Genomic DNA, 22,596 nt, shown 5'->3' on the forward strand with positions numbered 1-22,596 from the left:
CTATACACCATACCCGACGAGGTGGCTGCGTGAATGACGGCGCGCGCACCCCTCAACTCTTCACCCGCCTCGCGGCGCTCCCTCACTTCTCGCCCATAATTGCGCACCGATATTAATACCCACAACCGTCCGGACCCACGAGAGGAATTTACACGCGACTATGGACGTTGACCACAACCCGCCGAATGGCGGCGGCGGGGACACATCCGAGGACGATGACTTCCAGAAGCTGCTACGACAAGCGGGCATGGGCGTTGCAGAAGGCGAGGTCAATCTCTTGGAAGGCATCACGGACCGCCCGCTCGAGATTGGCGAAAAGGCAGACGATGCGATCGATTACGAAGATATCGGCGACGACGACCTGCCGGAAGAGGAATTTGAGTCGGGCGAAGGTGACGACGCCGGTATCAATTTCAGCGGAACCACGGTGCAAGACTCTGGTGGAGCACCGAATGATGACGATGTGAACATGGATGACCTGTTCGGCGACAACGTTGACGATGACGACGACCTCTTCGGTGATGGCATGGGTCTCTCTGACCCCATACAAAAGTCTGGACAACACGAGGATGACCCAATGAATTCTATCGAAGACCTCGTTCAGCAGGCTTTCAATAGCTCCGAAAATGACAAGCCACAGCCGACTGCCCACAACGCCGCTCATGGTATTGCGCAGCAGGATTTGGAGGAAGAAGACCCAGAGGTGCGCGAGCAGATGGCTCTGTTCGCACAGTCGATGCGCAAAAAGGATGAGCCAGCCATCGCTCACAAGAAGACGTCGCGGGAGGAGTTTGAGAAGATTTGGCCCAACTTTGAAGAAGACAAGCCACCACGCTTCTTTAGCTTAGTGCCACGGAAACGTGCATTTTATATACCCAAAGTTCCGCAAAAGGCACCAAAGTCTTTTCAAATGAACAAGCTTAGCCTCGACTTGGCGACAGATCAAGAGAAAGCCTTCCGACTACATCCCACAACAACGACAACTGCCAAACCAGGTCGACAACAAGAGGAAGAGCAAGGCGGAATTATTCACATCACCAGCGTTGCCGAGGAGGATGGTGAGACCGACGAACAGCTGGAACTAGAAAACCTCGAGACTATCGACGATCGCGAAATGATTGGAAACATATCATGGAGCGACCTTAGGATTGCATGTGAGGACTGGGAAATTCCGGACGAGTCTAGTGTCCCAGCCCTGGCCGATAGTAACCAGGCACCAAGTCCACCTGACAGCGTCGACATTGACCAACTGTCACCAAACAAAAAGCGGAAACTTGGCAGTCGCGAAAAGCCCATACAGTTCTCCGTCTACGATCACATGGACTTGCCGACATGGGATGACCCAGAGCTTGAGACGGCGAGATTGTCAAAGAAAATTCTTCTTGACATGAACGACCCACATCTGCTACTTGACGTGCAGCAGCCGAGTGCTGAGCCGCCAAAACCCCGTACACTTGGCCTGGGCCTCAAGCGTGACAGTCGTGGTAGTCTTGCGAACCCCATGTTCAAACGCTACAACATCTCTAACGATGAGGCGTACGACGCGCTCAAGGAGAGCAGTCAACAGAAGGTCCGTAGTACAATTGGCCACATGAATGTTGAGCATAGCTTGCCCGCGTTGAAGTTGCAATATCCATTCTACAAGGTCGCGCTGTCCGATCGCGAACTGCGGTCATTCCATCGCCCTACCGTTACCTTCAAGCCTGGCGAGCGAGCTAGTATCTCGACGCTCAGATCTGTCAAAAGGAAACATAAGAAGAATCTCAAACCGTCTGAAGCCTTTGCATCAGCGGAAGACCTCAACATTGGCGACAACTCGGACCTCCTTCTTGCAGAATACTCAGAAGAGTACCCCACGACGTTGTCTAACTTTGGCATGGGTGTCAAGATTCTCAACTACTACCGGCGGAAAGACATGGACGATACAGCACGACCGAAGCCAGAGGATGGTATTGGAGAGACTTCCGTCTTGCTGCCGCAGGATAAGAGTCCTTTCTCGCTGTTCGGCACAGTCGAACCAGGCCAGCAAGTGTTGACACTCCACAACGCCATGTATCGAGCACCGGTGTTCAAGCACAAGCCTGAAGAGACAGATTTCCTCGTGAGCAGAAGCTATACCGGTGTTAATGGCAACAGGTATTACATGCGCAACATTCCGAACCTCATGGTCGTTGGACAACAGTTCCCCTCTGTGGAGGTGCCTGGCACACATGCTCGAAAAGTCACTGAGGCATCCAAGAAGCGACTCAAGATGTTGGCGTTCCGACTTTACCGCAAGGGACAACAGAAGGGTGCACGTCAGCCTTGGGTTAGTAACGAGATGATCAAGCAGCATCTGCCCGGTACCGAGATTGCGCAAAATCGTTCCCGAATGCGAGAAATCATGAAGTATCAAAAGGACATTGGTACTTGGGAACCCGTACCTGGCGAGACCGTTCCCGAGGAGCCAATTCTTCGCACTTGGATCAAGCCAGAGGATGTCTGTTTGATTGACTCGATGCATGCTGGCGACAAGCAACTTCAAGATGCTGGTATCAAGTCTAACGAAATTCGTGACGACGACGATGAGGCTGATAACGAGAATGCTGATGTCAAGTTGGCACCTTGGAACACGACCAAGAACTTCTTGAATGCCTGTGCGGGCAAGGCCATGTTGGAGCTTCACGGTGACGGCGACCCTACTGGTCAAGGTCTGGGCTTTAGTTTCATCAAGGTCTCGATGAAGGGTGGGTTCAGGGATGTTGGCGAGAGTGCAGCAGATCGTCTTGACAACAAGAAGATGAAAGAACTTGGTGGTCACAGCTACAACGTTCAGAGACAACAAGTCATGTACGAGAATGCTATCAAGCGAATCTGGAACAAACAGAAGGAGAGTTTGTCCGCTCAGAACCCGCCCTCCGATACCGAAGATGACGTCGACTCTGCCGTGGCCCGCAACAACCTACCCCGCCAGCGCTCCGAAGTAGGAACTCCCATGATGCGTCATGACGATGAAACCATGTCCCAGATGTCTCGCAATAGTAATGCAGACAACCGCGGCAAGAAGCTCAAGATCACACGCACCATCAAGAACCAGAACGGCGAGTTTGAGGACGTAACAGAGATCATCACCGACCCCGCCGTCATCCAACTATATATCAAGCACAAGCGACAAGAGCGCCTCCTAAACATGCGCATCGAGGACATCAAGCCCACCGGCGACCCCGAAGTCGACAAGGCCCAGCAGATCAAGCTCAAAACCGAACTCGCCCGCCTCGCCCGCAACATCGAACGACGCGAGGGCCGTGAAAAAGCAAAGGGACTGCACAAGTCACAGACAGGCGAGGGCGGCGCCAGTGCAACAGGTGGACCAGGAAAAGGTGGAGCTACACCTCGCAAGTGCGCCAATTGCGGCGAGGTTGGCCACATCAAGACCAACAAGAAGTGCGTAATCCCCTTACCCTAACTTTCACCCCATTGAATACATATACTAACAACACTGTTCCAGGCTCTGCCCCCTCCTCAACGGCCAGAGGAAGCAAAACGATACTTTCAGGGACGCAAGTGCTGCTTCGCCTGTTACTGTCGTTCCTGCTACCCCTTCTTTCGCCGGCTCGCCTTCTTAGAAACGGCGGTGAGATGATGACGTCGTCTGCGCGCGCGTGTGTGTTTGTGTGTGTATATTTGCGTAGATGGACGTATTCTTTCTATGATGACGGCGTGGTATTGTCAACATATGATTGCTCTACGCAGTTAGACCTTTTGTGCGCTATAGCTGACGGGAATGGGATATCCACATGAGCGAAGGAGGTATTGAGGTGTATGTATACATGCATAGCAAGGCGTTTTCTTGGCGTGCATGGGGAATTGGACTAGGGTTTAAAAGGGTCTGTCCCATGCTGTATCTGCATACATTGGAATGGCGTTTTCTTTTCTTCTTCTCATCTTCTCATTATTCCTTGGCTAACTTTGAGGCCTTTTCTCCTGGTTGGAGGAGGATGAATAGCTTATTTCAATCATATGAACGCTAAAGAACGGTTTGGTTTGGTTGTCTGCTGCTCAACTTGACGACCCAGTGTCTATTCTCTAAGGCTGTCTGCGATGTTCACGCATATCAGGTTTGGGTTGACTTGACAAAATCTCCGTAGTTGCATACTAACAAAGCGACGGAGAGTGAGATGAATGCATCACATATTCCCCCTCTAAACAGCGTTTACATCTTAATCCTCAACCCCGAGCTACCCATCCTATCAGTTCCTGTCCTACCACTAGCAGCGCCCATACTATCCGTATCGCTATCATCTTCGTCTTGATAGTCTTCCTGCCCGTTATCCATTATACCCAAACCCAGCGTCCCCACCTTGAAGACGTTCGCGCACCATTCGCTAAACACGTCTGGATCCCAGACCCCGTCTTCCCTACCCTTGCCTTTACCTCTACTGGCGCCGTTCTGGGTTGAAATCGATGGTGAGTAGGATGTGTCGTACCAATCTTCGTATTTCTGAGTCACAGATTCCATGACGGCTGCTACGAGCATTTCGCGGGTGCGCGCGTCGGTGATGTACTCTTCGAGTTTTGATCTTAGGAATGGTGTTTCATGCTCGATATTCTGCCGTATCTTGCTTGCGCGGGCTGGCGCTTCGTTTGGTGGTACCTTTTTGTTGTTCTTCATCTCGATTGGTGCCGTCATTCTGCTCACGAATTGCCCGGTGAAGTCATTGATGGCTTGTCGTAGACGAGCATCCACTTCTGCTTTTGCATCCAACATGTTCTCCACGACCTTTGGAATGAGTAGGCCGACGAGGTTACGCGGGTTGAATAGACCGCCACGAGCACGGAGCTCCCAAAAGGTCTCTGTGACGCTGGAAAAGTTGTATTGCACTGTAGTTTCGGGCGTGACAAACTCAATGTCGAACGCGACAATTTGTTGTTTCAACAACAGCAGGTGTGAAACTAGGAAGAGAGCGGCATCTGTAGGCGAGGCAGACTTGGTGAGGAGAGTGCTAGCCTGTACGAGTGACAATGTGGTACTATGCACAACACGATGGGCTAGATCATCGAAGACGGACGACTAAATGGCACATTAGCATGACACTCACGACAAACTGTGCGCTGACATACATGAACAAGTCTGTAGATCTTGCTGAGCAGCCAAATTGCTTTCCGCAATGTAGGATACCAATCCTTGAACGCAGCTTCAGTGTTGAAGTTCCATCCAGCATCGGGATCGTCTTCCTCGACAATGGTGGGCGTTTTTGGCAAGGGGGTAGGTGGAAGTTCGGACTTTGGTTGCTTTTTTCCAGACAATGCTGGCTGGTTTGACTTGGCTCCTGAGGCGGCTAGCTTCTTGTTCTTTGCGAGATAATCAAGATCCCCTGGCTTTGGCTTGTAGCGTTCAATATCGTCCCGTAGTATTGCAAGAGATAGGAACACTAATCGATTTTGCGCGTCTTCCAGGGCAGGGTGTACTATGACGGTAAAGTCGAGTTTGTTTGCTTCGACAGGTGAATCCTCTTCATCTTCTTCCATGTATCGTGTTTGTATCATGGTGCATAATTCGCAGAGCTTCAAGATTTGTGTCTCGTGGATAGTTCGCGGTCGGAGATAATCGTACAAAGGCTCACAGACAGCCTCCAGAAAGTCGTACAGGCCACCATCGCCTTCGAACCATTCACGCCATAAGTCGCACTCGTCAAAACATATACCGCGTATGTAGCTTATGCTGCTTCGAGCAAAAGCTACCAAATCGGTCGAGGTACTTGGAGCTTGTGCGATTTCTCCAATCTTTTTGGTTACGATTGGTAGGATGAGGCGCCCGCGGGTAGTTGAGTAGCTTTGGTACAGCTCATTCATCAGACTCTGATACTCTGCTTCTCCACCTGGCGCAGCTCCAGGGGGTAGAACTGCTCGTTTTTGTATCTCCATCCCTATGCTCTTCAGCTCTGGCGCACCGACGCGGAATTTGGCGTATAGCAAGGCGGACATGGTGGTGTCGTTCAGTTGTCTATCGGCGATTCTCTTGGCCACGTCAGCTGCAATCTCTCGAAGTGCCTCTGTAAAGTGAACGCGGATAAGGGTAAGAGCACGGGTGAGGAGTAAGCGGTATCTCGACCGGTATGTCTCCGCCTCCTTGTGCTTCGAATGCGCCTGCATGTATTCCAAGCAGCTGTCCAGATTTGCCAGCATCTCGACGAACTCGCTGCCACGCACGATCTTGCCCGCGCCTGGAGCATTAAGGCGTTTGGTTGTAGGCTCGAGATACAGATAGTATCGTAGATTCTGTTCCATGTCGTCTGCAAGTTTCGTTATGCGCTTCTGGTCGTCGATCAGGCCCTCACACTGGGTGCGGAAGGCATTTGTCTGGGCTTCGACAATCTTGAAGGATTCGGAGAGCGAGGAGAGGATATCGAGCGTGGACGAGGTATCAGAGATGATGTTCTCAAGGTGGTTCCGCGTCATGCGCAGCTGGTTCTGATAGAGCGTGTACTCTTCATGGCTGGCTTCAAGCAGCTCGTCGCTAACTCCGCCATACCATTCGGCAAACTCCAGCTCGGTGCTGATGTCTTCCCTCGACTTTTTCTTTTCTAGCGCCTTTTCCTTCTTCAAATGCGCGCGCACAACGGTATAGAAGTCACTGTAGGATTTGGCGCGTCTGGCCACGGTGGCAGGTGGGGGGCCATTGAGTTTCCCCAGTGTCTCCTCTTCTACCGTCTCCGGGATGGCTTCTACGCGCTCCAAGTCAGCCTGACTCTCCTGCAGATACAATCATCAGAAGTGCTCAAACGTACCCATGCGACGGATGGTGGGCTTACGTTTTCCTGTTTGAGCAGGCTCTCTCTCCGCCGGTGCTTTGCCTTTTCGGGGGGCTTTGCCGTGCGCGGCACGAAGGCATTGTACCAAGAGTCTCCCTCGTACATTCTGGCGCAATTCTGCTGTTTTACTAGAAACTCCCTTGCAGGAGCCGGAAACACCACGCAAGCTTCAATGTCGGAGCTCGGCCGTGGGGGTCTGGGAAGTGGCCTAACCCGATATGTACAAGTGTTCTTGTCAGATGTGGAGAAAGTCTAGGTCGTCATTGATCATGCCGCTACGATTTCGAGAAGCTATCAAAGCTACGCAATTACCAATACTAGTAGCCAGAATCGGACCTTTGGATTCAAACATGTTGCGACGATTATTCTCTTGAATTTCTCGACACCCTTGGGTCGTTCCTTGCTACTACCCCACCACCCTTACACACACACCATGCTCAGTGCCAAATGTCTATCGCGCGCAACACTACGAACGCCTCGTGCCCCGCAGCTATGTAGAAATGTAGCCACCAGAGCCCCGCGATCCCAGGTGCGCACGGCGGCACATCCATATGCCCAGCGTCGACAGCAGCATTTCGTCCGATCCGTGGCCACTGTTGGCGCACTGTGGGCCACCGCCACCGCATACACTTGGTGCAGTGGAGAGTCGATCTTACGAGATGCGCACGCTGAGGAGCTGGAAAAGCCAGAGGAACCGGAGCTGAAGTTTGAAGCACCTCGGCGGCAAGCAACATCGAGCGACGACAATAGGAATATTATCAGTTCGCAGCATCTCCAAGTGGTGAAGAGCTGGGAGAATCCCGGCGTGTATACATGGGGGTCAAACTCGGGCAAGGTCGTTGCGCCAGATTCCGATGAGAAGTTCATAAAGACACCAAGGCGATTTAGCTTCTTTGACGGAAAGCTGCTGCGCGACATCAAGCTCGACAGAAATTTCGGTGCGGCCATAGATGAGAAGGGCGATCTTTTGCAATGGGGCACAGCGTTCGCGGAGAACATTACCGAGCCAACAAAGACCCTGACAGGTCGGAATCTCACATCGCTAGCTATATCGCGCGATCGCATTATCGGACTGTCGTCCAGTGGCGCCGTGTACTCGATACCCGTATCGCAGGCGGAGCAGAAGGATGGCCCGAAACCACCATCTTCATCCTGGATTCCGTTCTGGGGTGGCTCTAACAACATATCCTACCGCACCCGCACGCCTGAGAAACTTGGCTGGAGCGAGACTGTTACCGACATCTCTTCCGGCCTTGAACATGCGCTCATGCTTACTTCCACTGGCCGTGTCTTCTCCTTCGCTTCAGGCTCACAAGACTTCCCCTCCAAGGGGCAGATGGGCATACCTGGACTGACATGGGAGAGTCGGCCTGCTGGTGCCTTTGATGTGCCGCATGAGATTACCACACTCAAAGGCTTCCCGGTCAAGAAGATTGCAACCGGCGACTACCACAGTCTAGTCTGCGATTCCGAAGGGCGAGCCTTCACTTTTGGTGACAACACCTGCGGCCAACTTGGGTTTCCCTACAATGCTGAAGCGCAGTTTGTTGACGCACCATCGCTACTACCGACACAGAAGCTGTACTCTGGTCAGCAGGGAAAGGTGACCAACGTCTTCGCAGGCGGCAATACATCCTTCCTGGCCGTCGAAGCAACCAAGGGCAACAAGACAACAGCAGACACATGGGCTTTTGGCTTCGGTCTAACTGGTCAATTGGGCGTCGGTCGTTGGGTACACACACAAGCAGACCCCGTCAAAGTCCCCGCCTTCTCCGGCCTCTTCGAATGGGACGAGATGAAAAACACGGCCATCCCCATCCGCCTCTCCACCATCTCAGTCGGCGCCACCCACGCCGCCGCCATCCTCGACAACGTGGCCAGCGTCGTGGTAAACGGCAAATCAAGAAAACTCACAGACAACGACACAAACTGGGGCCGCGACATTCTCTTCTGGGGCAACAACGAATTCTACCAAATCGGCAGCGGAAAGCGAAATAACATTGCTACCCCCGCATACATCCAGCCCCTCGATCAAGCCGCAGAACAGGAAAGAGCTGCATCTGCCATAGCGGCCGCAGCGGCGGGCTCCTTGTCGTACGGCAAACAATTGCGCGAAAAAGAAATGCATCGGTTCCAAATCACACCCAGGAACAAGGTCAAGGTCAACGGGCGGACGGTGGAGTTTGAGCAAAAAGTCGAGTGTGGCAGGGGTTGTACTGCCGTGTATTCTGCTGTTTGAGAACATGTTTTCTTTTCCTCTCTCTCTCTTTTTTTTCTTCTCATGCACCTCGCATCACAGAGGGTAACTCGTTTCGAGGGTGGGAGAAGAAAAAAAATCTCTTCGTCGTTTGTTGCTCTCCCCTGCATTGTTTCAGCTGCTTCGGCTATCGCCTTTTAGGGCTGCTTTTTTTCTTGTATCTAGGTTTAGGTTTGGGGACATGGGGGCGTCGTCATCGGTATGTTGAACGCTAGCTATCCCTGGCTCGCGCATGTTCAAATTTCATGGGTGTTTGTGTGTATGTACATATGTAAATATGTAAGAATAGTTTCCACTCCAATTTTGCTCGGATCCAATCTGAGAAACAACTAAAAAAAAACCCCCCCGTATCCACTTGACACGCCCTCGCATCCATACCCGCATCCGGCACGTGGAATTTCTCGTATGTGGGGGGGGGGGAGGGGGGTTTAATTCATCCAGGAACCCGGTTGTTGTGCGAGACAGTGACATTTTTCCACAACAAACTCTATTTTCAGCGCACCTGGGTGACATATGTAAAATACTGGACACTGTGGGTAATGTAAGTAAGCACCTAATAGACGTGTCTGGCCAACTACAGTGGCTTTTTTACACTAGTATGTCCCAGTATTTTATGACACCCGGGTGCGCGTTCATGTGAAGAAAAGGCAGGCCCTCCCTCTCGGCGTAATATTTTCCCGTAAAGGCGCGGGAGAGGGGTGTTTGCGTTTGCGTTTGCGTTCTTTATGCACATCATGCCGCGCGTACATGCATAGGGCTGATGCCCAAGTCGTTCGATGTTGGTCTTGGTTTGGATGCGGTGATGTGGGGTATGGAGACGATGGAGACAGCGGCGGCAGAGCACTGTGTGTATGATTGATTCAAATGATGACCTACATCTAAAAATGCGGTTTTTTCTTACTACATAACCATTAATCCGAATCTTGCAGACTTATGTATGTATGTAATGTAGGTGTTGCGTGAATTGTACGTGGGTATATATGAAAGATGTTTTTACAATACAACAAAAAAAGAAAGCCGTCCGTCCGTTGGTGTCCGTGTCCCGTGCCGTGCCATCCCCGTTCAGAACGGCGGCGGCTTCATGAATACATACAAAAGTCGTCGAAACTTTTTTGTTTGTTGATACAGGATATGTATATCCAGGTTTGCAGACGAAAGGAGTTCGCGTTGGATGAGAATGAAGTAAGTAAATAAAGGTGAACAATGGCTGCAGGCGTGAAGTGATGAAGAAGAACAAATACAAGGCATATGGAACATGAACTAGGTGTTGCGCTAAAAATGTAAAGCAAGAGACTCGCGGGATGCAGAGAAGAGAAGGGAAATAAGGGTGTCGGGGTAATGGTGGTATCATAGACCCATGCGTTGGATCATGGCCCGTGAGTCTGCTTCTGAAAGCTCGGTGCCGTCGATGTTGATGCGGCCTTCTTCCACTTGTGCGAGGTCAGGCTTGACGAGCCCGTCGTGGAGGTACTTGAGGAATGAAAGTAGTTGCTCTTCAAAAGCAGCATATGGATACCGCCTTTGTGCAGCCTCCAGTGCCTGTAGACTCGTCTGCGACCGACTTTGGGGTAAGAGCTCCTTGATGTACTGGCGCTTGACGGTTGTCCACGCACGGTTTTCTTGGCGGAGGTTGCCTTCATCGCAAAAGAGACGGCGCATAGCGGCTACGTCTGCTGGCTCTTCGGCCCAGCGCTCGACTCCAGGACATCCATAGGCGAAGATTGTGTTGAATGTTTCTTCGCCGTATGCACCGTTGCGGAGATACTCGCCGATCACGGCTTGCAGCATGAATTGGCCTGCTAGGTCGAACCATTCTGATGATGGAACCCAGTCATCGTCCAGATTCACGCGTGCGGCTGTGAGCTCGATGAAGACGGGAAGGAGGCAGTGAAGTGAAGGCGTGCCTGCCACGTCTGTTACCCAACGCCGTTGGTCGAGAGGCATTCCCAACGCCGACGCAAGCTCGGACCGGTTTTCGTATAGAGCGCCATCTGACAAGGGAAAGTCTTTTTGCTGGTCAAACGGCTGGGATAATGCTGGTGAGTGCTGGGTTCGGTGTTTCCAATAGTCGCCACGGCTCTTGTTTTGCTCTCGCAGTATGTTTAGAGATTCTTCTGTGGTCCAGGTTTCTCCGTGGTGCAGTCTGTGGGTGAAGATGAGAGAGAATTGCAAGAGGCGAGATCTGAATGATGCTTTCGCATCTAAACGCCGACCTTGATGCCTGTGTCCCAGGAACGTCCGCCAATCTCGAAGACATTAGCGAGTGTTGGGATACTGGGAGGCAGATATTTACCAGCCGTCATGTTGACGAGGGCGTTTGGCAGATCAGAGTGATAGGGATCACTACTTGACCTCCATTCAAAGACCAGACCAATAGCCTTGTAGACGAGAAAGTCAAGGATGGTCAGGTCAACGTCAAACTGGTCGTCCTCTTCATTCTCCATGCGCCGTGTGAGGTTCAAGTAGCCCTCACGTGGCAATCCGTTGGAAGCATTACTGTGAGGCATTGCTTAGTTTGGGTGTGTGAGTGTGAGGGGTGAGAGAGAAGGTTGGAGGTGTGCAGTAGCCAACATGAAAGTTTGAGACAAGAAAGAAGGATGAAAGTGTCAGACAAGTTAGAGGAGCGGAAAGGGCCGTCTTCAAGTCAAGACAGCTGAAGGAGTGGTGGGATGGTGGGAATGAAAGGGCGGGAGTGGCGCACTCGACGGTGATAACACACGAGCTTTACAAGACAGGATGGCCCCTCCCCACAGGTAACCCACTTTGAGGAAGACAAAGACAAAGTGGTTCCAGGGTGCGGTTCATGCAGTCAGTCCCGAAAGTTGGAATGGCTGCAGGGGCAGTGTTTGCGGGCATGCGCAAGCGAGGGCAAAGGAGTTCACGTCAAACAGCAGAATGAATCGCGGAGCAGCTTGGGCCCACCGCCGGCGGTTCTGAGCAACTGGAGGGGGGCGGAAGAGACCGCACTTGCATGTCAGGCTTTTGGCCTGAGACAACGGCGTCGTCGGAGTTGATCGCCAGGCGCGAGAGCGAGGTTGGAACAACAACTCCTGTTCGCATTCTACCGCGTCGCACCGTCCCTGTAACTTTGAGTGGTTTAGCGCGCGGAATAGGCTGGGAGCCAGGCCAGAGGAGGCCAGCGGAGGCCAGAGTCGCAGTCTGACGGCTGACGCGCACCAACCCAGTGACCCTGCGACCCTGCGACCCTGCGACCCTGCGACATCGACCCTCCGACCCCACACGTGCTGCCAGAACCCCCGACACAAGCTGCGGATTGACATCTGCGCTTGGAGCAATGCGCAAATGCTGTCAAGGAAGCCGTCCATCTGGTTGTTCTCGTCATGTGCTAATCTGACTCCATTGACATGCGGTCATCCGCTGCAGCAGAAGACTTCGCACGCGCGGAAGTCATGCCGTCATACATTCCGCCGCCACTACGCACAACAACACCACGACGGCAACCACGACCAGCAGCATCGCCAGCACCAGCACAACAGCGGCAGTCATGACCCTGAGCAAGAGTTATTACGCTGGCCTGAAGCCCAGAAGCCGCACAAGACCCCTACGCCCTATCAGATCTTACGTTGCCGGCGCGGTGACGCCTACACCAAGCACCGCTTCTATGCCCTCGTCAAACTATATCACCCAGACGCCTGTCATGCTTCACCCGCCATAGCGCAGCTACCACTCCACGTGCGACTCGAGCGCTATCGAATGCTAGTTACGGCCCACGACATCCTCTCCGACATTGAGAAGCGCAAAGCATACGACATCTGGGGCCATGGCTGGGCGGGCCACCACAACACGCCCGCTGCTGCCCAGCATAACGACTGGGACTATGATCCGCGCCGTTGGACGACGGACCCCCGCAGCAATGCAACCTGGGAGGACTGGGAGCGCTGGCATTACGAGAATGACGGCGGCAATCACGCTGCTGACGACGACCGCACTGTCCAAATGTCAAACTTCACCTTCATGGCCCTCATCTTTGCTTTCATCAGCATTGGCGGCGTCGTACAGGGCACCCGCTTCTCCACTTTCAACAACTCGGCCATTGAGCGCCGCGACCAGATACACCGTGAGGCGAGTATGGAGTACCGCCGCAGTAAGAACGCCACCCTCAGCGCCAGCGGGGACCGGGACGAGCGGATACGCACGTTTCTCGAGCATAGAGATTCGACCATCATGGGCGAGCAATGCTACCAGCGCTTACTCCCGCCCGCGGATGCCTGCTCGCCAGAACAGGTAAGGAGGCAGTAGCAGCGACACATTCTGGTGTCCACTTTGTAAATCGCTAAACCGTACGGGCGCATTTTGGCGCTATATCATACATGTTACTATTACTTTTGCTGCATGGACGGGCTTGGGCATCCAAATTCTGTACATATGATTCGCCATGCCGCATACACGGGCGCCGCTACCACACCCTGGCCCTCATGCGCTCAGGTACCACGCAAATCCAACGACTATCTGTCAGCATTAGCACATCCGCTGTACTCGTAAAATGACATGTCCTTCTCCCTGACGTTGCAGTCCCACAGCCGATCAAATCGTACAAGTCGACTAGATGCCAATATATCGGAGGAGATCTACGCCACATGCGGTATCGCTTCCTGCCCCAGCCTACCTAGCGCCAGGAACAGCAGAGCCTCAAACACTGCTGCAACTGTGTCACGCAGCTGCAGCAAAAGTCCATTTTCTCCACGTCGTTTCACCTTGGCAATAACCGATAGGACCTCACTGGTAGGGAACATGACAAGTCATATTACTTCCACCATGAAATGCATGAATTGCAAACGCCACCAATGCACTATCCTACCGTCTATCCGCGGTGATCGCCCATAATCTACGCGATTCTAGCTTCCCGTCGCCTGACTTTGTCTACACAACCTTTATTGACGCTGACAATTACTCAAAGTCGGCCAAGTCCCTGTGCCTGCGCACCAGAAATTCCAGTTCGGATATTGTCGAATTGCGAGTCGGGGTAGAGCAGCCAGTTCGGCGACGACTCCATGTTAGCGCCACTCACGCCCCCAAGTTTCTGGACAACCCTGCGGTTCAAACATCAACACACACACATTCACTGACTCATTTCCACAATCACGCGGAGGCGCAGGCGACTCACGTTTGACACAATGCTCCCCTCGTCCATCCTGTCACCACTAATCTCCCACCACATTGCCCCACCTAGCCGCTGCTGCGCAAGGTCGACTACCTTGCGCAGCGCCATGGGCACAGTATCGTAACTCACCAGCATACCGCTTCCATTGTGATAGCTATACGTCGCACCCGCCTCTGCATCGTAAAACTCCTGGGCACCGGCTAACGGCAAGTCTTTGAAGTCGTACACACCCGCCTCCCAAGAGCCTATGCCAATGCCGTTGTACGGCAGCCCAAGACCCTGGGTATTCGTGAAGGAGCGGCCGTACAGAGGCATGCCCAGATTCAGCTTGGCAGGCGGGACCCCGGCTGCATAATAGGCGGCCAGTACCGACGCGGTGTTGTATGGCGTACTGAGCGGGTTCTCAGCCGACGCATACAGATTCGAGGCATGTCCCGTAACATTATCCCAAGAACCGGCATAGTCGTACGTCTGCAATATCCCAACAAAAGTCAGTAAACCAGGAAAATGAGAAGAACCGCCGTGCCAATTCCGGCACACGCCCAAAAATCATGGCCAAAACAGACATACCATTAAATTAACAAAATCCGTAACCCGGCTAATTTCGCGCAGCGGCATGTTCCTGTAGTTTGTTTCCCCCGCCGGCGCCGCAATGCTCAACAGGAAGCTCGGCTTCATCTCGTGTCCAAAATCATCCCCGTATACCAGCGTGTTTGCATAATCGTCCATTTGACGTCTAATTTCTTGCAGCAGCGCGAGGAAGGCGCTTCCTTGCTCCGTTGTGGACGGGTACTCCCAGTCAATATCAACGCCATCGAAGCCGTAATTGCGGATGAGCTGGACGCACGAGGCGGCGAAGCGCTGGATTCCGTGCGTGCTCGATGTGGGCGTGTCCATGGCCCGGTTCGTGTTGGTGTAGGTCCACCCGCCGATGCTGAGCAGGACCTTGAGGTTTCTGTTCGAGGCTTTGAGAAGTTGCAGTTGTTTGATGCTGCCGTAGACGTTGTTTCCCGCGTCGCTCCGTGAGTCGGTGCTGTAGTGCTTGTCCGTGTCGGCGTAGGTGTCGGTGAGGAAGACGGTGCCGTTTGAGTTTACAATCGCAAACGAGTAGAGGAGGTGGGTTAGTTTCGAAGCGGGGATATGTTGCGGTTGGTAGTTACGGTTGTAAATGTCCCAGTTTCCGTAGTAGGCTACTGCACGATAGCCGGCGTGGGTGAAATTGGCTGGTTGGGCTAGCGGTTCGTGCGATGGGATGAGGGTGAGGAGTGTCGATGAGGGTTGGGGAGTAGTCGGAGACGGTGTTGCGTATGAGGCTGGACTGAACGTGAAGGCTTGGACGATCTCGTTACTGCTGGGTATGGAAGTTGAAGGCTCGGCTGGAGCAAGCGTAGAGATATACGGTAATCCAGGTGTCCCAAAGGTAGTGCTGTAATAGTTCGCACCACTCGTCTCTACAGGTTCCGGTTCAGATACCGCCGTACCCGTGAAGCTCGTCTCATTCACCAACGGGGGGAATATCGCCATTCGTTAACTAAATCATCTTGTTAGCTTCCTTCCTCCTTCTCCGTCATCCTACCACTACCCTCAGTCTTCCCTCTCACCATCCCAAAACAAAAAACTCACCATAAACCTCTCCAACCGCGCAATTCTCTCCTCAATCCAACAATACCAATTACATCCATCACCACCCTGTCCCCTCGGCGCTTCCTGCGCCTGCACAGCAGCGGTAAGAAGAAAGAGCGTAAAAGTCACAGTTACTGCCCAATTAGGCAGGGACCGTGCGTACTATGTGGGTTAACCGATGGTACATGTGTATCGCTCGGAAGGAAGGAAGGAAGGAAGGGAGAGTGGGAAGGACGGGGGGGGAGGAAGGGGGGAAAGCAGAACATACCATCATCTTCAACGTAGGTTTGGGTTCTTTGTAACGACAGACAAATAAACAATCTTGCGATGGTGATTTATCAAAAAGTGAGTAGAGAGAGAGAGAGAGAGAGAGATAGAGAGAATATGTCGGCTTCATTTAAACGCAATGCACGCATCGCTGGTGATTTTCTCCCTTGGTTTGTTAGCGAAAGGTAGGTAGGTAGGTAGGTAGGTAGGTGGAGTCGAGGCTTCTTTTCCTCCCATCCCTCGCCAAATCGTTGCGGTTTCATTCCTGGCACACGTAACGACCACGCGTGCTTTCCTTTTTGTTGAGGGAGGCGTATTTTTTCTGGAATGGGCGATGGGGTGGAAGCATGTCGAGGTTGCTATGTTTGGAAATGGGGGATGGAGCGTGACCTGGGTTTGTGGGCTTAGTTTTCTGAAGTAGAGGGATAAAGAGCGGGTGACTTTGTCGCGGGATGGAGATGATGATGATGATGTTGTTGTTGTGCTGGTTTGGTAAGGGGAGGTAGGTCGGTAAACTGAAAAGAGATGTCGTTTTGTGGGGCGTGTTTGCATCTGGAGTTGAAGATTTTTGGAAGGTCATGGGGTTGTTCTGTTTGAGGATGTGGGAGCGGGTTGTGCAAAGGGCATATGTCTGGTATGGCTTATTCTGGAAGGGCCAGGTGAATGGTCGACTAGAATACTGAGGCATCGTGTTGGTTTTCAAGGACAGGTGACATTTGATAGCAGAAAGAGAAGATATAAAAAGAGTGTGGTGACTTAGATGGATATCGCGGAAATAGAGTATGCAGTATCTACAGACTCTTTTCAGAGTTCACAGGGCCATTCGATTTTCAGAGCACGACTTGTTGTCCTAATTTGGCTGATAGAAGAAGCGACTGTGACAGTCAAGTGGATACCGTATTATTTGTATGACCTGCCCAATATATTATGACAGGAAAGACAGAAAAGCAAAGGTTGGTGCAGCACTTGACCGCTGTGGACATCTTGAGAGAATAGATGAGATGGGATAACTAATAGTAAAGTCTGATGCAAATTTCAATGTCCCTACAGCCGCTTTAAGACGTAGAAGTAAGGAACTATTATTTCAGTGTTGCCAGCCATAGCAGTGGGTCAGCTTTGTGGGTGTTGGATAGATGATTGCTCTAGTTTATAGTATGATGGATACCAGCGGATACGCAAAACGAATCATGAGCTACAGCGGAAAGAACGGTTGATCCATAGAACAGGGGAAAACCAAGAATACCATATAAAGAACACGGAGATTGTCACTCATCATACAATAAAGCAGCAATTGAAACTTTCGGAGATATCATTGTGTACCTCTACAAATTCCCTACCCAGTCCGCGTGTCCAGCTGATACCAGACCACACGACCAGATATTTTGACGAAAAGGAGAAATCACTATATTGTTTTACATGCAAGCGGCACCGTCAATACCAATGACCTTTCCGTTAACCCAGTCACCATCCTGCGAGGCCAAGAAGCAGACGACACGGGCAATGTCTACTGGCTGACCAACACGGTTGTGAGGGGACCATGTGCAAGCGTACTCGTCGACCTGGTCGTCGGACAACTTGTCACCACCGGGAATGTACTCGCGGCATACAGCGTGGTACATGTCTGTCTTGATGCCACCGGGGGCGACGCAGTTGACGGTAATCCGCTTCTCGCCGGCGTCTATGGGGCGAGTTAGTACGATGAAGGTGTAAGTGAGAATGGGTAAATGGATGTGACGTACCAATAGCCATGCATCTAGTAAAAGTCTCAATAGCACCCTTTGATCCAGAGTAAACAGCGTGCTTAGGAACACCCTTTGCCTGGCCAGTAATTGATCCCATGAGGATAATCCTTCCACCCATCTCCATGCGCTTGTACGCCGCCTTAGCAACGAAGAACTGGCCACGAGTGTTGATGGTGAAGACACGGTCGAATTCCTCGGGTGTAACGTCCTTGAAGTGGCCGAAAGATACGACACCGGAGTTTGAGCAGCAAATGTCGAGCTTGCCAAAGTGCGCGACTACGTCGTCCATGAGCTTCTCGGATTCCTCAACGTTTCCGACGTTGGCCTTGAAGGCCGCTGCGTCGGAGCCGTTGCCTAGGGCTTTGATCTCCTTGACTACGGCTTCTGCGCCCTCGACTGCGTTGGCGTAGTTGACGGCGACTTTAGCGCCGCGCTTGGCGAGCTCAATGGCCATGGCCTTGCCGATTCCGCGGCCTGCATGCGTGGGTTAGTTGCTATCGAGATGATAGAGACGTTTATATGGGAGATTTTGCTTACCGGATCCGGTAACAACGGCAACCTTGCCAGCGAGGCTCCATGTCTGCTCAATGTTGGCGGCCATATTGTATGTGATATGAGTTTATGTGTTGATTGATGGTAAAGGTTGGAGGACTGTAGTGGTAGTGGTAGATGAGAGAGCTGATGTGATGATGATGAATGTTTCCCACTGCTCAAACAACAATCATATATATACCCATTTGTTCATTCGGGATACTCTGCGGGACTCCAGCGGACTTTTCCTTTACTGTGGTGTACGCACTACTCTACTCTCTCTCCCTCTCTGTGTCTCGAATCCACATGTGTCTTTTCCCCCACCCACTCTGTCCGGCACATTGCCATTCTCCCCCAAGGACATTGTCCATTCCCTAGGGCTGAAACTCCCGTGTACCTGCGCCCGCGTTGCCTGTTCCGCGGTCTGGGCCCCCCGTAGGAGATCCTGAGCCGCATCAGGGACGGCCGGACTGAGGGGCCGAACTACGGCCGAGTGCGATGTGATCGGACTGCACAACACCATGCTTGCAGTTTTTCGTTTGTCGTGAAGCTTCTGGTGTTTCATTCACAACGGCAGAAGTATGTTTTCCGATTGAACGTGTGTTTAGTGACCATGTTGGTGGTTTTGTTCGTGAAGAAGGATGACATTGCAAGTGATTCCGATTTCCGATTTCCGAATCCGGGTGCGACAGCTGTCATTGATATTCTCCAGAAAACATGGGTTTTACTGGTAAACCTGAATCTCCATACCAAATGAATCATCTCTAGAGCTTATCCTTACTTCACAGTGCAAGACAACGAGTCCAAAGTTGCCGCTGATGACCAGCCTTGCGAACACCGTCCAGATCCAAAAGGTGTCATCATGTGATGTTCCCAAAGCGGCTAGGCTTGCCGGCTCCCTCAGGGTCCCGGCAACGCATCATCATCCTCTACAACACCGTCTTTCAGTATGCCAAGTTGCCCATGGCTCCCCATGTCCAACTCTCATAGGTCTCTCTCTGAGAGCCGTAGAGTCCGGACATGATCCGGTCAACGGGAGCGTCCTTTGTGTTGCCACACAGCCAAGAGCCAGAGTGTCGCAGTCACCCACTTGCGTTTGCCGGCCTTCCACAGTGGGGATCCGCCGACGCACACCGCTTGCGACCGCCTCACACCTCACTTCATCTTCACCCTGTGGTAGTGATGAAAATGGTAATGGCCAACCTTCAGCCTGCTGCATTGCGAGCTGACTGCATCTTCAACAAAGAGGACTTACCGGTTGTTTTGGGCTGGAGATAGGAGCTCCTGCACTTATATTAATATAGATTCGAATACGATCAGACGGCGGCTGAAGCGAGATAATGGCACCGACGTGACTGGATATTGGTTGATGCAGATTACATGTTCATGATCGGCCGAGCGTGTAGCTGGACGGCGGCATGGTGCTTCAGCGCTGACGTTGAGGAGTGTTGTAAGCTACAATCGCGTCTTTGGCTGCCATGTCGTGCCTTATCGACGGCACAGCTGTGGATGTGTTACATGAACGCCTCCGCTGCTGCTGTTCAATGGCGTTGAGGCGCGGAGAATGGGCCGATATTGCGTTCACACGGCACGGAGGCATCGGTATAGCTGTTGACCGCTGTGCCGCAGACGTCGTACCTCCAAACGTTATGCCGGCTTTGAGTGTTACGCATGTACCGGTGCGGTCGACTGGACGGTGGCTGCAAAGCTGAATGATATTGAAGATGGTTACACAAGATGTACTGATTCTGTGTCATTTGGTCGATGGAGAATCGTTATTCGGAAGGTGCGATGAACCGCCGCGCACAGGCACTTCGGCAGCATGACATTGTGACAAAGGGATCGAGATAATCGGCCATTGCGTCACTTGTAGCGGGCCAGACCGTCTCATGGGGTACATGGCCGCTTCTATCGTGACGTCCACCGTGCCCTGTCAACCACGTAGGACATTGCTATCACGGCTTTGGAGATTTGCAATCACTGTGCAGATCACCAAATTAAACGTGCTTTCCTGTCCGAATGAGGTGAGTCACAGTGCGTTTCATGAGGCTCCTTCGACGAGTATTACTTAGACTATGCCTGAATGGCCTTCGCTCTCCCCTCAGTCCGTATCCCGTCAAGCAGCCAGCATTGAAAGCTGAAGTCAACCGATGCTCCATACGAGCAATTGCTGTACCCAAGCATCACAGGCCCTTGTTCATCCGATCGGATGTAGTCAACCTTACTGATGATCATTGAAGTCGTGCATAGCCGCCGACCCTGAAATCTGTGTCGTGTGCATGGTGAAGCTTCATTCACGATGAGTTGTTGCTAAGCTCAGACCAAGCCGAAGCTTCAACGGATACTGAGACAGTAGGCGCCGAGACCAAGCCGTAAACATAGTATCACAATGTGTGAAGAGAGAGCCTAAACAGCAACTGTAGCGATGCACGTCCACTCACGATGCACGAACCGTTCGGATACTACCCGGAAGAAGTCCCCGAAGCTTAGCCATGCACACCAGCTCGGCTCCGATGGCGAAGGCAAAAACGCAATGATACAACACTGTGCACCGGGGTTTCCGCCAGTATTACTCCACGACACATCACTATGATCATGTGCTGTCCCTGCACATGGCCCCGTTTCTTTGGTAGAAGCAGCAAAAGAGGCACATGGCAGCGCGCCCAACGGGGTCCGTAATCTCCGACATCCCGACCGTTCCGTGAGTATGGAACTCACAAAGGGTCCTTTCTTTGGAAATGCACAACACGCCTAAGGGACTATGTAGGGACCCACACAAACAAGTCCGATGCCCGGCACGGTGCAAATTACACCCTTACTGACTTGCTCTACGGCTGTCGTGCGGGCATCCGTAAGCTTGGCAGCAATGTTAATCCATCTAGTCATGCACACCTGCGTCTGCTTTGAAGCCGTTTCCCTCTAGAGCCGTGGTCATGACTGGACTCGGCCTTTGATGTCGTAGGGCATTTCGGTAAAGGACCCCCAGGTGACGATCAGTTGTCAGCAAGGAGTCATCCAAAGTCGGACCTAGTGGTGCCGCTCCTCATGTGTTGTGGGCTTGAAGGAGCCAGTTATAATCCGGTTTTTTGTAATGACTATGTCTTTCTAGTCATGTTTGAGCGGCGAGTTGCTCGTATTCAGACTGGAACGCGTAAGCTTGTCAGGCAACGCACATGCAGGATGAGGCGCGTCCTGGGTACCGGCCTTTTCTCTCACTGTGATACCGGTGCCATATACCATGCACACCCATCTTTGCCTACCTTCCAGAAGGAAAAACACACAACGCTTGCAACGTGACTAACCTTGTCTTCCCGATAGGAACCAAGATCTAGGAAGCCGGAGCCGACACGCTGTGGTTGCAACCAGTGCCATGTCCGTAGTGAGGTATGTGAGCAAAGCGTACCGTGCCCCAATCTGGCTCGGAGAATGTCAGTGCTGTTTTTAGGAGCCAAGAGGAGCTACGACCAGCGACTAGGCGGGCTTCGCTGAAGCTAAACTAACAGGCCGGACATATTGAATTTACGAGGCTTAGTGTAGGGCTGCAGTATGTGCAGCTTGGAGCGGCGCCTCCATGGTGTGACGAGGGAAGCCGCGTAGCGTACGGGGAAAGAGGAGAAGCGAAGTGGACTGCTGATGGGGAATGGTTCTTGCTAATCTTGCTAAGGGTACGTGCCTTGCTCCTTCCCTCAGTTGTTTGCCTCGCCTTGTTCTCCTTTCCTCTTGCCGAGCAAAAAAGTGGGTTATGTCCTTATCTCCTTCCTCATTACCGCCATGGATATCCATTAAAGGAAAAAAGATTGACAGTCTACTTCTCGGAAAATATCAACCGGAGTTTTTAATTGTTTTTCACTCTCCACATGGCTTCTCTCTTCCCTTAATTTGTACCAGGATGTTTAAGCTTGGCTTCGTTTACCGGACTGTTCCGTTCCCGTCGGTCGAGTAACGTAACGGGCTCTTAAGAGACCAACCTATCCCATACCTCACATCCCCTAACCCCTCCTCCTCATATCCAGACACCCCGCCCGTCATCGCAGTGCCGCCTTTAACAATCCCCATCATGCACACGCCCGCTCCCGTCCAGCCAGCACTCGACCCCGCTCTCACGCCTCCAACAACAAAAGACGCCAATGACCTCTCCAGCTCAACCCACACCGGGCTTACACCTGAAACACATGCGTGGGATGATGAAAAAAAGAAATAAAGAGATCGAGCAACATACCATGGGTGACTGGTGCAAAGACCGGGATAACATGGGATAACGAA

The 22,596-nt window shown here is 52.2% G+C and overlaps 7 protein-coding genes across 7 annotated transcripts; 3 read left to right on the forward strand and 4 right to left on the reverse strand.

Annotated features, from left to right (window-relative positions):
• Positions 1-160: 160 nt before the first annotated feature.
• On the forward strand, positions 161-3,605 carry PtrM4_069400 (TAF1, Transcription initiation factor TFIID, subunit TAF1; the record flags this gene model as incomplete). Its single annotated transcript, XM_066105857.1, has 2 exons — positions 161-3,423; positions 3,488-3,605. The coding sequence occupies 2 exons, from the start codon at positions 161-163 to the stop codon at positions 3,603-3,605; spliced, it is 3,381 nt and encodes a 1,126-aa protein (XP_065964484.1).
• A 587-nt stretch (positions 3,606-4,192) lies between these two features.
• On the reverse strand, positions 4,193-6,896 carry PtrM4_069410 (Sec34 domain containing protein; the record flags this gene model as incomplete). The annotated part of the gene is made up of 3 exons (XM_001933608.1): positions 4,193-5,050; positions 5,101-6,732; positions 6,792-6,896. 3 exons carry the CDS (start codon positions 6,894-6,896, stop codon positions 4,193-4,195), a joined length of 2,595 nt encoding a protein of 864 aa, XP_001933643.1.
• A 328-nt stretch (positions 6,897-7,224) lies between these two features.
• On the forward strand, positions 7,225-9,030 carry PtrM4_069420 (ATS1, Alpha-tubulin suppressor and related RCC1 domain-containing protein; the record flags this gene model as incomplete). The annotated part of the gene is made up of 1 exon (XM_001933609.1): positions 7,225-9,030. One exon carries the CDS (start codon positions 7,225-7,227, stop codon positions 9,028-9,030), a length of 1,806 nt encoding a protein of 601 aa, XP_001933644.1.
• A 1,365-nt stretch (positions 9,031-10,395) lies between these two features.
• PtrM4_069430 (uncharacterized protein) lies at positions 10,396-11,555 on the reverse strand (the record flags this gene model as incomplete). Its single annotated transcript, XM_066105858.1, has 2 exons — positions 10,396-11,294; positions 11,342-11,555. 2 exons carry the CDS (start codon positions 11,553-11,555, stop codon positions 10,396-10,398), a joined length of 1,113 nt encoding a protein of 370 aa, XP_065964485.1.
• A 1,207-nt stretch (positions 11,556-12,762) lies between these two features.
• PtrM4_069440 (uncharacterized protein) lies at positions 12,763-13,308 on the forward strand (the record flags this gene model as incomplete). Its single annotated transcript, XM_001933611.2, has 1 exon — positions 12,763-13,308. The coding sequence occupies one exon, from the start codon at positions 12,763-12,765 to the stop codon at positions 13,306-13,308; it is 546 nt and encodes a 181-aa protein (XP_001933646.2).
• Positions 13,309-14,128: 820 nt separating this feature from the next.
• On the reverse strand, positions 14,129-15,694 carry PtrM4_069450 (ChiA, Chitinase; the record flags this gene model as incomplete). Its single annotated transcript, XM_066105859.1, has 3 exons — positions 14,129-14,641; positions 14,741-15,161; positions 15,276-15,694. 3 exons carry the CDS (start codon positions 15,692-15,694, stop codon positions 14,129-14,131), a joined length of 1,353 nt encoding a protein of 450 aa, XP_065964486.1.
• Positions 15,695-17,472: 1,778 nt separating this feature from the next.
• PtrM4_069460 (FabG, Dehydrogenase with different specificities (related to short-chain alcohol dehydrogenase)) lies at positions 17,473-18,403 on the reverse strand (the record flags this gene model as incomplete). Its single annotated transcript, XM_001933613.1, has 3 exons — positions 17,473-17,738; positions 17,800-18,276; positions 18,340-18,403. 3 exons carry the CDS (start codon positions 18,401-18,403, stop codon positions 17,473-17,475), a joined length of 807 nt encoding a protein of 268 aa, XP_001933648.1.
• Positions 18,404-22,596: the final 4,193 nt, after the last annotated feature.

Source organism: Pyrenophora tritici-repentis, chromosome 2 (assembly GCF_003171515.1).
Source record: "Pyrenophora tritici-repentis strain M4 chromosome 2, whole genome shotgun sequence".
NCBI classification, from domain to species: domain Eukaryota; kingdom Fungi; phylum Ascomycota; class Dothideomycetes; order Pleosporales; family Pleosporaceae; genus Pyrenophora; species Pyrenophora tritici-repentis.